The 13,970-nt window shown below is 50.6% G+C and overlaps 1 protein-coding gene across 1 annotated transcript in view; it reads left to right on the top strand.

The window, feature by feature from the left end:
• LOC307085556 (myomegalin) overlaps positions 1–13,828 on the top strand; it is a 28,458-nt gene extending 14,630 nt beyond the window's left edge. The window contains exons 21-39 of the mRNA XM_079750388.1: positions 105–466; positions 848–1,065; positions 1,313–1,430; positions 1,654–1,771; positions 1,889–1,943; positions 3,215–3,459; positions 4,596–4,844; positions 5,154–5,285; positions 5,611–5,727; positions 5,838–6,027; positions 6,540–6,661; positions 7,155–7,391; positions 7,805–7,906; positions 8,159–8,397; positions 8,500–8,643; positions 8,984–9,122; positions 9,886–9,932; positions 10,284–10,338; positions 11,008–13,828. Of these exons, the coding sequence (XP_079606514.1) occupies positions 105–466; positions 848–1,065; positions 1,313–1,430; positions 1,654–1,771; positions 1,889–1,943; positions 3,215–3,459; positions 4,596–4,844; positions 5,154–5,285; positions 5,611–5,727; positions 5,838–6,027; positions 6,540–6,661; positions 7,155–7,391; positions 7,805–7,906; positions 8,159–8,397; positions 8,500–8,643; positions 8,984–9,122; positions 9,886–9,932; positions 10,284–10,338; positions 11,008–11,162 (3,044 nt within the window). The 3' untranslated portion in view covers positions 11,163–13,828. The remainder of the gene's footprint in view (positions 1–104; positions 467–847; positions 1,066–1,312; positions 1,431–1,653; positions 1,772–1,888; positions 1,944–3,214; positions 3,460–4,595; positions 4,845–5,153; positions 5,286–5,610; positions 5,728–5,837; positions 6,028–6,539; positions 6,662–7,154; positions 7,392–7,804; positions 7,907–8,158; positions 8,398–8,499; positions 8,644–8,983; positions 9,123–9,885; positions 9,933–10,283; positions 10,339–11,007) is intronic.
• The last annotated feature ends 142 nt before the right edge of the window (positions 13,829–13,970 follow it).

Genomic DNA, 13,970 nt, shown 5'->3' with positions numbered 1-13,970 from the left:
CCCACTACATCAATGTTCTCTCCTATGAGCAGAGAACCGGCCGTCTCCTTCTTTCTACACATCCATCCTTATGATTTTCTCCCCCCCCCCCCCCCCTCCATCAGAGTTTGATGACCTGGAGATGTGCACCTCCCTCTCCCACCACACAGACTACGAGGTGGGGAGTGGTGGTGGCGGGGGTGGGGGTGGCTGGTACCCTGGAGACCACCGCCACGGCGGCGCTGGTGAAGATCACGATGGCCGCGGCGGGGAGGGATATGAGGGCCTGGAGGAGGAGGAGGAGGAGGAGGAGGAGGAGGAGGAGGAGCTGGAGGAGGAGGGGAAGGGGTCTGTCAGACACCTGGTCCAGGACCTGCGGGCTCAGCTGACCCGCTGTCACAAGGTGATCCGCGGGCTGCAGCTGCGCGTGCGCTCCCTGTCCACCACCAGCGACTACGCCTCCAGCCTGGAGCGCACCCCCCGCAAGGTAACCTGCTCTATTTTGGGAGCACTGTCATCGCGAAAGGGTTCCTCGAGATCTAGACTCCTGGGCAAAAAGGAGCCATCATTGAGTCGCTAGCTATCGCACGACAAAGGATGAGTGACGACACACAGACCGGCTCATATTAGAACGGAACGGGGGCACGTGAAGGTTCTATATGTTACCGAGTGGTCCCAACAAAATACTCAAATAAACAGCAGCATTAGGGGTGCAATCTCCCTCCTCGACCCACCCATGCTCAGAACGGGATGAAGGCTTCCCCTGATGTGCTGAGGCTGATGGGACACGGAGCTACGGGGCGTCAGCTAGCGCCTGGTGCCCTGTAGCTCCCCAGCCTGGCCCTCATGTCCCTGGTGCTCCCGTCAGCAGGTGAACTGGGCCTTCGAGGCGTCCCCGGCCCACGACGGCGGCGAGGACGACGAGGGCTGGGGGTCGGACACGCTGGCCCCCCACTCCCGGCCCCGGCCCAGCAGGGAGCTGCGGGAGCTGGTGTCCCGCGTGGCCTCGCTGGAGGCCAAGCTGAAGAGCTCCAGGCTGGAGGCCAAGGGCCAGGGGGAGGAGGGGAAGTGTGCCACCTGGCCTGGGTAAGTGGAGCGAGGACGTGGGGGGGGGGGGGGGGGGGGGTTATATATAGTCTGTGGAAGCAGAGCAACGCTATATTTGGTGTTCAAAGCTTTTTGGTTTACATGGTGTACAGTGATATCCCTTTTTAGAAAGAGAGATACTTCGGTTCATTGATTTTCTTTGAATTTGGTTAAATGTAAATTCTGTGTCATAGTGTTGTTATTCATATGACTCTTATTCAGTGCGTACCGCTCTCCGCCCCCACAGGAAGTACAACACTCTGATCCAGGCGCAGGCCCGCGAGCTGTCCCACCTCAGACAGAGAATGAGGGAGGGCCGGGGCGTCTGCCACATCCTCACCCAGCACCTCGGGGACACCACCAAGGTAGGCCCAGGGCCATGGCAGGGGGGGGGGGGGGGGGGGGGGTTGTTAATCGCACTCCAACCCACAAGGGAGGACATCACTCAAACGCGCCCTATTTTAAAATGCATCTGTCGAAACGTCCTTCAAAAGTTGTTTCATGGGGGTGAATCATCATAGACCCAGGGGATGTTCTGCGCTGTCAGTGCTGATCCTCCTCTCCATGTCCCCCGTCCACCCCCCCCAGGCCTTTGAGGAGCTGCTGCGGGCCAACGACATCGACTACTACATGGGCCAGAGCTACCGAGAGCAGCTGGCCCAGAGCACGTCCCTGGCACAGAGGGTGGCCACCAAGATCAGCGGACGTGAGCGCACGCGCCTTCCCTCGAACCCGCAGAGAAAAACACACAATTTTAGATTTCAGTCATTGATGTTGTGTTATCTCATGTCTTCATCTAGTTCATGTTTGTTTGTTATCACAGGGGACCGAGCAGAAGGTCATGATGATAAGACAGGCCACGAGTTGCTGGCCTTAAGGTGTGTCCCAGCGACGGTGTGTGTGTCTGTGTGTGTGCGTGTCTGTGTGTGTGTGTAACGGTTGAATGCGGTAAAAAGAATAAAGGAAAACGGTAACTCTGTTTTGACTTCATGAGTCTCACCATGTGGTCAGGAATCAGGAGAAGACATACAGAGAAAAAGGACAGAAAAAAAACAATGTGCTGGTAAAACCCTCAGATGCAGAAGCACAACATATTCCAGTTCTTCTGTATTGCCCGAAGACTAGACTAGAAGCTGCCATGGCACAGCCAATCTGAGTTCACTGCACATATGTTGAGTCAGGGATTTAACACACAAACATGCACACACACACACACACACACAGACACATCAGACGTAGGAAGCTCTCACGAGATTAAAGATGAGCAAATCCCCATCACCGTCCTGAGCCAACACCACTGACGGCTGTAACATGACATGGCATCATTAGCTCCCTACGCTGCACACTGATTGGTTAACTCTTGGTAATCCAAGTAAAGGAGGACTGAGATTAACCAGGCCGGCCAGGTGTCCTGGCTCCCAGCCCTGGTTAAGGAGGTCAGCCTCCCTTTGAGGCGACCACTCAGTGCGGACCCCCTTCTCTGGGGCCGCTGCCATTGTAACGAGACAGCCTTTGTTAAATGAATGCTGGAGGGAAAGAGGGAGTGTACAGTAAGAGGAGCTGGGTATGCAATCGCCATGGCCTCAGTTTACATGTATACATACAGGAACACAGATGTATTACACATACAATAAACACACAAAGATTTACTGGTCTGCTCTGTGTGTGTGTGTGTGTGCGCGCATTACTATGTGTCTGTATGTGCATTTGTGTGTGTATGTGTGTGTGTGCTTTTATGTGTGTTTGCATGTTTGAATGATTATGTGTCCATGCTCGTATGTGCGTATGTGTGTGTGCGTGTGTGTATGTGTCTGTGTGTGCTTGTGAGTGTCTGTCTGTGTGTGTGTGTGTGAATGCTTGTGTCCGTGTGTGTGTCCGTGTCCTTGTGTGTGCCCGTGTTTGTGTGTGCGTGTGTGTGTGTGTGTGTGTGTGTGTCTGTGTCTATGTGTGCTTGTGTTGGTCTGTCTGTGTGTGAATGCTTATGTCTGTGTGTGTGTCCGTGTCCTTGTGTGTGTGTGTGTGCGTGTCTGTGTGTTTGTGTGTGTGTGTGTGTGTGTGTGCGTGCCCGTGTCCGTGTGTGTGTGCGCTTGTCTGTGTCCGTGTGTGTGTGTGTGTGTGTGTGTGTGTGTGTGTGTGTGTCTATGTGCAGGCTCAGCAAGGAGCTCCAGCAGAAGGACAAGATCATCGAGTCCCTCCACACCAAGCTGCAGCAGGGGCCCGAGACCCCCTCCAGCTGCCACGCCCTCTCGGAGACCTCGGACCAGACGGACCGCACCTCCCTGGTGTCGGACGAGTGCCGCACCAACGAGGACCTGGAGCTATGCTCGGAGCTGGACGCCAGGGAGTACCAGGACCAGCTCCGGCAGGGGCCCGCCCTGGGCCCCCACAGAGGAGGTAGGCCCCAGTTCCTCCGGGGGCTTCTGCTCTTTGCACATTGAATGCAAATTCCTTCTCCCCCGTCATTCCTGATTTTATTCCTTCTTTGATTTCACGTTCCTTCTCTTATTCACCTTTCCTTATTTTATTCCCCCGTTCTTCCTCTCATTTCACGTTCCCCTCTTTAATTCACCCTTCCTCCTCTTATCCACCATTCCTCCTTCCGTTGTACCCTCTCCTTCGCCCTTCTCCTTCAGTGGGTCCATCTCTCCCTCCGCCTCGCGGGCTCAAGTCCTGCAGCAGCTGTCCCAACATGCTCTCCTCCCTCCCTCTGGGCGCTGCCTCTCAGCCCGCCAGAGGTACGGCTGCCACTCATACCCAGTGTGTGTGCTTGTGTGTGTGTGTGTGTGTGTGTGTGTGTTTGTGCCCATTGTATATCCGACAAATCAATAGCATCTTCTTTCACTTCTCGTCTCACTTTTTTCCCCCGTTATTTCCTTCACCCTCTGATGGTTCTTCATCCTCCTCCACCTCCTCCCGTCGACCTCCCCTCCAGCCCCCCCCATCGGCCCCTTCTCCTCCTCCCTCCCCAGCCCGTACGGCCCTGACCTCTGGGGTCAGCGGGTCACCTTTGACCCCCGCCCCAGGGCGGTGTCGGTGAATGCTGTTCGCCAAGAGCTGGACATAATGTACAGGCAGATGCATGGGCAGCACCAGGGTGAGCAGAGGGGTCCTTTGAGAACCATGAGCCCTGAATAGTCTGAGTTTGGGAAGTCTTAGGGCATATACACCAGTAGAAAAGGATTTTGCGCAACACAGTCAAACAATATAATCAAAAATTCACTAAATATAAATCATGAGTAACATAATTGAATAACAAATAAACCTGATCAAACATAATATTAGGTGGGGACAATATTCACAATTATTAATTCTGTAGACGCTTTTATCAAATGTGAAGTTATTTTGGGATGCACCTCATTAAAGAGCAGAGTCAGTAAAATGTCTTGCTTAACGATATCTTATGGTAGACTATAACCCTGTGGGTTTCAAACCCTACCTCGCCCTACCCCCCACTTCTCGACTACCCACCCCTCCCTTCAACTGTGAGTCCCAACAGGCCTGATAACTCGACCCCTTTCTCTTGGTTCCAGGCTTCAGGGCGTCTCTCTCCCCGCTGCCGCCCCTCGGCGCCGTCGACCGCCACCCCCTGGCCTACAGCCCGCTCTCCCACCACGCCTACCAGCCCTACCCGCTGGGCTGCCTGGCCGAGAGCCACTCCCTCAGGTCGGACTCGGGGCTGCTGACGGGCGGGGCGCTGTGGGACATGGAGAACGTGGCCCCGCCCATGCAGGCGGGCTACGCCGGCCCCTCAGCGTACCACGCCGACAGCAGCCACGCCGGTACGACACGCCGCCGGGTCCTGTGAGAGATGACCTTTAGAGATGTCTGCCGGTGTCAAGTGCAGGATTTGAAGATATTAGTGTTCCATTGTACTTGTTATATGCTTATGTTGTTATCATATCCCTGCTCATTGGACACCTACTGGAGTCTTAACCATCCCTAGAGGAGGGATCTCTCCAAAGGGTCAGGGTTAGGGGTATAGTGGGGGGCCTGTGAAGCCCTTTGAGATGACGGCTGGGATCAGGGGCTGTAGGTATCTAAGGGGCTGGACATTTGACTAGTAGTGATGGAGCGGTGTCCTCCTCCAGGAGCCGACCTGATAGAGGAGCACCTGAGGGAGGTGAGGTGTCTGCGCCAGCGCCTGGAGGAGTCCATCAGGACCAACGAGAGGCTGAGGCAGCAACTGGAGGAGAAGCTGGCCTCCCCCGGCCGAGAGGGAGGCAAGCCGAACACACTGTACACACACACACACATACTGTACACACACACACACATACTGTACACACACACACACATACTGTACACACACACACACATACTGTACACACACACACACACATACTGTACACACACATACTGAATACACATGCACACACACACAAAAAACAAATACTGTTTATTACACACAAACACACACAGACACACACATAAATACATTCATATTCAAGTGTTTTTCAAAAGAGTAATAACAGTATCATACATACTTACAACAGTAGTTGTAAGCATGTCAAATCTATCTATAAAGTTGTTTCTCTTCCTTTCCAGGGGCGTCCACTAACATCTACATCCAGGGACTGGACTCGGTCACCCAGCTGTCTAACGAGATCCGGACCGTGAAGGAAGAAAACCTGGCGCTACAGTCCCGCCTGCAGGCCAGCTCAGGTACTGCGCCCGGTCATTTCGAAATCGATGCTTATGAAAATCGGCTCCATTCTGATTCAGATACTAAACCACGTCCCTCTCTCCCTCTCTCCCCCACCTCCCTGACCCAGACGTGTGTGAGGAGGCGACCCAGCTGAGGGAGGCGGTGCTGGCGGGCCACGCCCGTCTGAAGCAGGCGGAGCATGAGGCGGAGCAGTGGAAGGAGGAGCTGAGGAGGCTGCAGAGCCACAGCCAGGAGCAAGGCGTCCAGATCCACAGCCTGAGGCAGGAGAGGCAGGCCGCGCTGGAGAACAGCAACAGGTGGGGCCCTTTACACTGAGGAGGCTGCTGGGGTTCACAGGGTTGAAATGGAGAATTTGTATTTTGATGTTTATTTATTTGTTTAATTGTTTTATATTATGTTTATTATTAGTGTGGTTGCAACGCAAGCCACACCATTGTTCTTTTTTATTGATGTATTATTATAGTCATATTTCACATTCAGTACTTAAAATGCAACATTATATACCGACAACAACATTTCTAACGAGAAAAGTAGATAATAGCCATGATGCATTACAAAGACTAGATGGTAGGCTACGGATGGGTGACTTTCTTTAATCAAGCACTAGGCTAAGTAACGTCAAACACGCCGTTTGAACTAAATGTCCTTTCAACACAATATAAAGCTGCCTGTCAGGCAGTATTAAGCTTCCATTATGGGACTTCCCCATGACGGAGGTCCCTTTCCTGGATACACTAAGTCCTGTTTGTAACCCGGCATGTGTCTCCTGTGTGCTGTAACCACTGCCCTGTGTGTCCACGGCTCCCAGGCTGCAGCACCAGGGGTCCCTCCTGCAACAGCAGCTGGGCGAGAGCAGGGACCTGATGCACTCCCTGCAGAGCGAGCTGCAGGTGTACGACCGCGTGTGCGGCAGCACCAAGGCCAGCCAAGGTCGGCACTCAATCGCCGGGCAATGTGTGCTTTGATCGTGTTGACCATCCGTTCGTATATCTGTAAGAATCGACAGTCAATTGAATCCGCAACTATAGAAACGAGGAAGCAGATAATAATTGAATACGTGGGTGGTTACGCATGAGGACGTTTGTTTTTGTTAGTAATATATTCATAATGCTAACAATTGAGACGTCCGCGGATGCTTTTACCCACAGCTACTTACATTATATTTGTAGATTTATGTGATATCAGGCGTTAGGCGTCTTGCGTCTTTGGCATATTGTCCACAGATCACACTGTGGTCATTGGGGATCGAACTCAAACACCACCTAGCCTCGTTCATTTTGCCTGCTTTTATTGAACAGTTCAATTCAAACCCACCGGCGCCCACAGGAACCCTATGAAAGACGTGTCCACCCCTAAAGGGAGGGGGGCTGCCCACTCTGAACCAGTGCTTGACTGACGCTCCCTCCTCGCCCATCGTCCCCAGGCTTCCTGCCGGGGGGGCCGGCGCTGCCCCTGGAGCTGGGCGAGCTGCTGGGGGAGGTGAGGAGCCTGCGGGCCCAGCTCCAGAGCAGCGTGCAGGAGAGCAGCGCCCTCAAGCAGCTGGAGCTCCACAAGCAGCTGGAGCAGAAGCTGGGCCTGGGCTCGCCGCGCACGCCCTCCCTGTCCACCCTCACCGCCAGCCCCCAGAGGGACAGCTTCTACCGCCGGCAACTGCTGCACGGTGAGGGACGCGGGCTGGTTCCACAGGCAGGCCCGGCGATAGACAGGCACCGGGATAGATAGGTTGATAGACAGGCAGGTCGATATTTAGTGAGCATGAAGAAATACTCACATTTGTGTATAATATACAAAGTCCAACACACACAAACATATTTGCGACGCGTACTGTGTACCACACTGATTCGCGTATATGCCTACATACAAACACCACACACCGGCTTGCTTTGCATACATCCGTCAAGCTACATTCCACTCAAAGCATGCGAGGGCACATGCATGGAATGTGCACGTGCTTTACTGTGTGACATGCTAACTTCTCACCCCTAGAGATGTGGTGTGTGCGTGTAGATATATGAGTTGCATTGCCGTTGTGTTTGAGCCCGGCGTGTGCGTTGCCGTGTGTGTGTTTTTCAGACCCGGCTCCGTCCCCTCCCGTCAGGGACATCGGCCTGTTTAACTGTGGCTCCCCGTACGGGCCGTACTCAGACCTGGACGACAGCCACAGCACTGCCAACGGTGTGGCGCTTTAACTGCCCTGCTAATCCCCTCACTGGGTGTACAAAGAGATCCGACCTACAAAGTTTTAACGCATGCATCGTGGAACCTTACTGTGCTGCTATGGCGTTTGGTTGTATTACTATGCTTACTTACAACCATACTCATTAGCACACACTGCTGTTGTTTAGGAAATAAGAGCTACGATTTCTTAATACCATTTTACATAAATAGAGGAAACAAACCAACTTTTGCTCCTCCCTCTGCCTCCAGCTCCACTGCCACTGCTCGAGGAGCCGTTTGACCCTCACTCAGAGCTGGAGGGCGACGCCCCCGACGGCTCCTTCGCCAATCGGAACGGCCGCCACGCCATCGGCCACGTGGACGACTTCAGTGCCCTGCAGCAGCAGGTGCTGGAGGGGCGGAGCCTCGTCCAGCGCATGGAGACGGCTCTGCAGGCCTGCCTCAGCCAACCGCTGCTGCCGGGCAACCAGGAGCAGGGCAACGAGCTGGTGAGTGGCGGAGGGCTTTGTTGCCATGGAGATGTAGGTGATGGGTTGATTAGACAATCTTCCAAAAAAAAGACGTGGTCATAAACGGATCTCCTTGTGCAGGCACTGGACTTCAGCTGCATCAAGAGTCTCCTGTCCAACACCAAGACCCTGAGGCAGATCCACGAGGAGGCCCTCTCGCTGCTCAAGATGTTCTGGAGGGCGGCTCTGCCCAGCAACGACCGCTCCCCCGTCAGCCTGAAAAAGGTTGGTTCATCACTATGGTTACGACAGCACCGCTTGATGAACGAAGGCCAGGCTTACCGCAGAGAAGAGAGGTCGAGGGAAATGTATTAGGATTTCCATAACATATTTTAGACTCAGATTAAGACAGCGTTATTGTCCATCAACAGCGGGACATTCATCTTTGACACAGCTCATATTTGAAACATAAAAACACTTCATCTTCATCGTTAGGACATAAAAGAAGCTCAAAGTGCAACATGGCCTTGTGCCTGGAAACATGAGTGATGCAAACAGCAGTAGGAATGAAGGGGGATTGTGGTAATGTGTGTGTGTGTGTGTGTGTGCTCCTATCCGCACACAGGAGCAGGCCATGCAGGAGGAGATCCTGTCCCTGAGGCTGCGCATGTCGGAGCAGGAGGAGGTGCTGCAGGGAACCGTCCAGAGGCTGAGGAGCACCAACCGCACCAAGGACAACATGGAGCACTACATCGTCAACCAGCGTGAGTGGCCAGGGTCAGGGTCTACATTGGGGGAGGAGAGGGGAGGAGCAGTGGTCCAGGGGAGGTCCAAGGGGACAGAGAAGGGAGGAGCAGTGGTCCAGGGGAGGTCCAAGGGAACAGAGACGGAGGGATCAGTGGCCCAGGGGAGGTCCAAGGGAACAGAGAAGGAAGGATCAGTGGCCCAGGGGAGGTCCAAGGGAACAGAGAAGGAAGGATCAGTGGTCCAGGGGAGGTCCAAGAGGACAGAGAAGGAAGGATCAGTGGTCCAGGGGAGGTCCAAGGGGACAGAGACGGAGGGATCAGTGGTCCAGGGGAGGTCCAAGGGGACAGAGAAGGAAGGATCAGTGGTCCAGGGGAGGTCCAAGGGGACAGAGAAGGAAGGATCAGTGGTCCAGGGGAGGTCCAAGGGGACAGAGACGGAGGGATCAGTGGTCCAGGGGAGGTCCAAGGGGACAGAGAAGGAAGGATCAGTGGTCCAGGGGAGGTCCAAGGGGACAGAGAAGGAAGGATCAGTGGTCCAGGGGAGGTCCAAGGGAACAGAGAAGGAAGGATCAGTGGTCCTGGGGAGGTCCAAGGGAACAGAGAAGGAAGGATCAGTGCATACAGGGGATTATGGTAAACGTTGAATACACTGATCAGTGATCGGTGTATTCAACCATCAAAGCTTTGCTGGAAGGGTAAATTGTGTTCTAAGCTGTCCCAGTGCGGACTTGTTTTCATGTGTTTATGTAGTGTCATATGCACTGTTCTTGTGTTATCACAGTGTCAAGGACTCGTGATGTGATAAAGAAAGCAAGGACAAACTTGGAGGTAAACGAGCACGCCCCCAAACGCGACACCCAGCCACACTGTGTTTTCAAACGTGTCTCTGTATGTCTACACCCCAATAGGTCCAACATTGTGTTTCTCACTCCTTTATTTTGTAATATGTCGTAATTGTGTGTATTTGTGTTGTGTACTTTATTATTATTTAATTTGCCCTCCCCCCCGCTAAGCCTCCCCTCCCCTCCAATGTGGAATTGTCTCCTCACTTCTTGTATTCCTCCTCCTACTCTCCCTGCACTCTCTACCCACCCAACCTACCTGTCCTACCTGCATCAACCTCCCTCCCTCCCTCCCTCCCTCCATCCCTCCATCCTCTCTTGTCTTTTGAACCTCCAGAAGAATGAGCAGAGGCTATCCTCTCTAAGCCCCGCCTCTTCCACTCCTTCTGCTGGTAATTGTCTGACGCCTCGTAGCTACGGCAACGGGTTGAAGTTGATCCGTGACACGGTTGTATTCCCTTAGCCGGGTTTAACAAATGTGTGTGTGTGTGTGTGTGTGTGTGTGGTCACGGACTACTTCCCCCTGAATGTGCCTGTTGTTGTTGTGCAGTGGCTGACCATCACATGGGCTTTGCCACCCGTTTGGGCTGTTACCGGGGAATGCTGTGCGTTAATGGATGTTGATATAGAACAAGGCTGCTGCTTTCATACCTAGCTGTTGTTCATAAGGACATGTTTCTTATCAGGCTTTCTGCTGAAATAATCTCAAAACATTTGTTTACTTTAAACAAGATTTGAAATACCTTAATTCTAAAAAACATGTTTCAATGGATTTATTGTGAACTGCGTTGTTTACAATAAAGTACTCAGAGTTGAACTTCTTCTTTAACATCAAGGATGTTCAAACTGAGTTCGTTTAAACATGCATGTGTCAGGGATTTGAGCAGCCATTCTTATTATTTTTCTTTTGCTTCTCATCTGCCAACAGTGACGTTTTGCTCAAAATCACAAATTAACATCATAACACAATAGACTTCAGGCCGGCTGCTAACCTTTACACATGAACCGGTTTCAGTGAGCTCATTCCTCCTCCTCCTCTCTCCGTCCTCCCCTTCTTCCAGCTGCGGACCCTAGACCTGCTGGCAGAGAGAGGCGCCATGATTGGAGTTTCCTGAAGACCAGCGAAGCCTTCGGCGTTGCAGTGGCTACAACCAATCAGCGCCCAGTGGCTAGAAAACGCAGCAGCCAATGCCTTCTTGAGACTCTGACTTATTAAAAGACAACCAGCCTCAACGCTAGCGACCTCTGAACACCCCCTGCCCTCCCAATAAGAACAGCCAAGGCCCCCCTCCCTCCCTCCACCTCCGGCCTTACCTCACCCCATCAACCTCTCCTCCCCACCTTACAGACCAACCCATCCTCCCTAAACACCCAGACAAACTTTAGAGTGCCTCCATGCCTCTCACTCAACCCCCCACACTACCACCTGTCCAGCCATTATATTTGCAACTTGAGCCATATCCACACCCCAACCCCCTCCCCCCTCTGTCCACCCCCCACCTGTCCAACAACCGTACATCTATTATTGTCTTTGTGTGAAAAATTCTACAGTTTGCATTGTTGTGAGAGTAACAGATGGTCTTTGCGATGTGCCTCCGGTGGTTTCAGTGACGTACGTCCTGGGCTGATGCGGATGAAGGTAGAGGGAGGTTGTCCCCTCCGATCTGGTCTGGAACCAGGTGTTTTTGGTACTTCGGTTTTTGTGAAAGCCATGTCTAAAAGCCATGCTGGTGTCAGATCTGTATCGAAGGGCATCCTCTCCTACCAGCCAGACAGCCGTTGGATGGGAAAAGGGTTAATGCATGTTTACTCATGGCTTGTTGGAAGGATTTTTTTACGTACACACACTCACAAGTAAATACACACACACATGAAATACCTGTGCAAACATGACAACATATGATCACTCAATCGAAACACAAAAAAATTGGACCTCAACTTTTTACTGCCACAAAAATGCAAGTTTACTCCTTGTGGCGATTACCTTAATGAAGACATTTTTGCCAGTACAATGCAAAAAACATTTAAACCTACAATGTATCACTGAACACGTGAAGGAATGTACACAGTTGTGCACTGCTGAGCTCAGTATTTGTGTACTAGCTGTATTAATATATGGTGAGGGCTGATGAATGTTTTACTTTTTAGCCATTAGCCAAGTGTTCTCCTTGAGAACCAAGTAATGGTTCCATTTTGGTCCCTAGCCATCTCTCTTTGTGGCCAAAACATGAATCCATTGGCAGATTTGAACTCATATTCCAGCTATGATGGTGTTTGTCCATCTTCCTGGTAGAAATTAGTAAACTTGTTTTGTTTGGACTAGGCCTTAAGGTTAAGGGCCGAAATGGAACCGGATCGAACCAGTATTCAATCTCCACCGAAAGGAGTCCTCATTCGAGCATGTGCAATACTAACGTTTATCGAATGAACAAGAAAAAAAAAACAGTTTGCTGTTTTGTTTTGCTATATCTTAGCCTGACACTGAAACGTATTTATTTATACACATGATAATGTTAAGACAAACACCCGTGCAATACTGTACGACACTCTCTGTCGCTGTGTTTTATTCTGCAGTGATGACCGCATGACCGTTTTCTTTTGGAGAGTAACATACCACATGTTGAATTGTGGAGCAGGGGAGCACCGTGGCTTGCCAAAGTTTGAACTATAAACTCCTTAATTTCATTTGATTTGCCTTAACCATGTGAAGGACAAACACGAGTCGTACCAGACTATAGGAAGTGAGACTATTGCTAAAACCTGATGACATTTTTGTCTAACAGAACCACAGAGAGGGTAACCGTTGAAAAAGAAAAGAAAAGCTGCATCAGTTCAATGAGAACTATGTGACAGAAACTTGCTCCTTTAATGGACCAAAGCTTGACAAAGTATTTGTAGTTATTGTTGCGTTTCCATGGCAATGGCAAAAGATGTTAATCTGTTCTAATAAGTTTTACAAACTTTGGCATGCTACAGGTGGGACCATTGTTCTAGTGCTGGTTTAGTGGTATCAGCTGTGCTGTTGCAGTGTGCTTAGATGTGTGATCTTGCTGTACATTGTTATTGCTTTTGTTTTGCTGTAAGATAGCTGCTACTGTTGCCTTCGTTATGTTTTTAAAGTTTGCAGTTTGGAAAAAATCAATGCCAAACTTTGCTTCGTGCAAAGTGTAATACCTGGGTAGCTGTGCAATAGCTTTACGACACACCTGCTTTTATTTGATGTTAAACATCAATGTTTTAAGAATATGTTTGAGTGTATTCACTTCTATGATTTGTAAGGAATGTATGTTAAGAGAATTGTGGCTTTTTAAAATAAATCCTCACATAGGCTGTATCACATGCGATCACGATCCATGCCTTGATGTAATGCCCCTTGATCACAGTATTAACGGAAACATAAAAGGGCAGTATTGCTTTGCTTGCCTTTAGCTTGAGTCTCGTTAGCACAAGATGCAAATGTAGGAAATGGCCTTGAACTAGCGCTTTGTGTTTATCTTAGACATAAAACTCTCTGCAAAAATAGGTCTTGTCTGTGCTCCGTCAGTTTACCCTAACCCTACTTATAGAAAAGGATATGAGTAAATTACCAAATATTTAAACATAAAATGTGAATTGTTATTTGGTGGAAGGTAAAACCATTAAGAGTTTCAAAGAATCTATCAATTCAAGTTTCGACCAGTGTTTTTAAAGATTCGGTCTCCACCTTTTTAGAGCGTAAACAATGCCTTTTTGATAGTTTGTTTAGAGGGAAACGTAACGGCGTATGAAACAGTGTATTGATAGTTCTGTTTGTATATAGTACTTTTGACTGATGTGATTGGAAAGCAGCTTTGTTTTTGTAGAAAGAAAGAGAACTAGAATTGCCGAGACAGGACTTCGGGTCAGTCTCTGATGACAGCCACAGTGTGTTGTGTTTACGCATCATGAAAGGTTTTCTGAAGAAATAAATAAAACAAAAGTGAAATGCGTGTTCTTACGTTACCCTGCACCAAATACAGAAGTACACGCACGTTGTCAGTTTGTC

Source organism: Pollachius pollachius (assembly GCF_949987615.1).
Source record: "Pollachius pollachius genome assembly, chromosome: 14".
NCBI lineage: Eukaryota > Metazoa > Chordata > Actinopteri > Gadiformes > Gadidae > Pollachius > Pollachius pollachius.
Note: the sequence above shows the minus strand (reverse complement) of the source record. Positions and strands in the feature narration are given on the sequence as shown.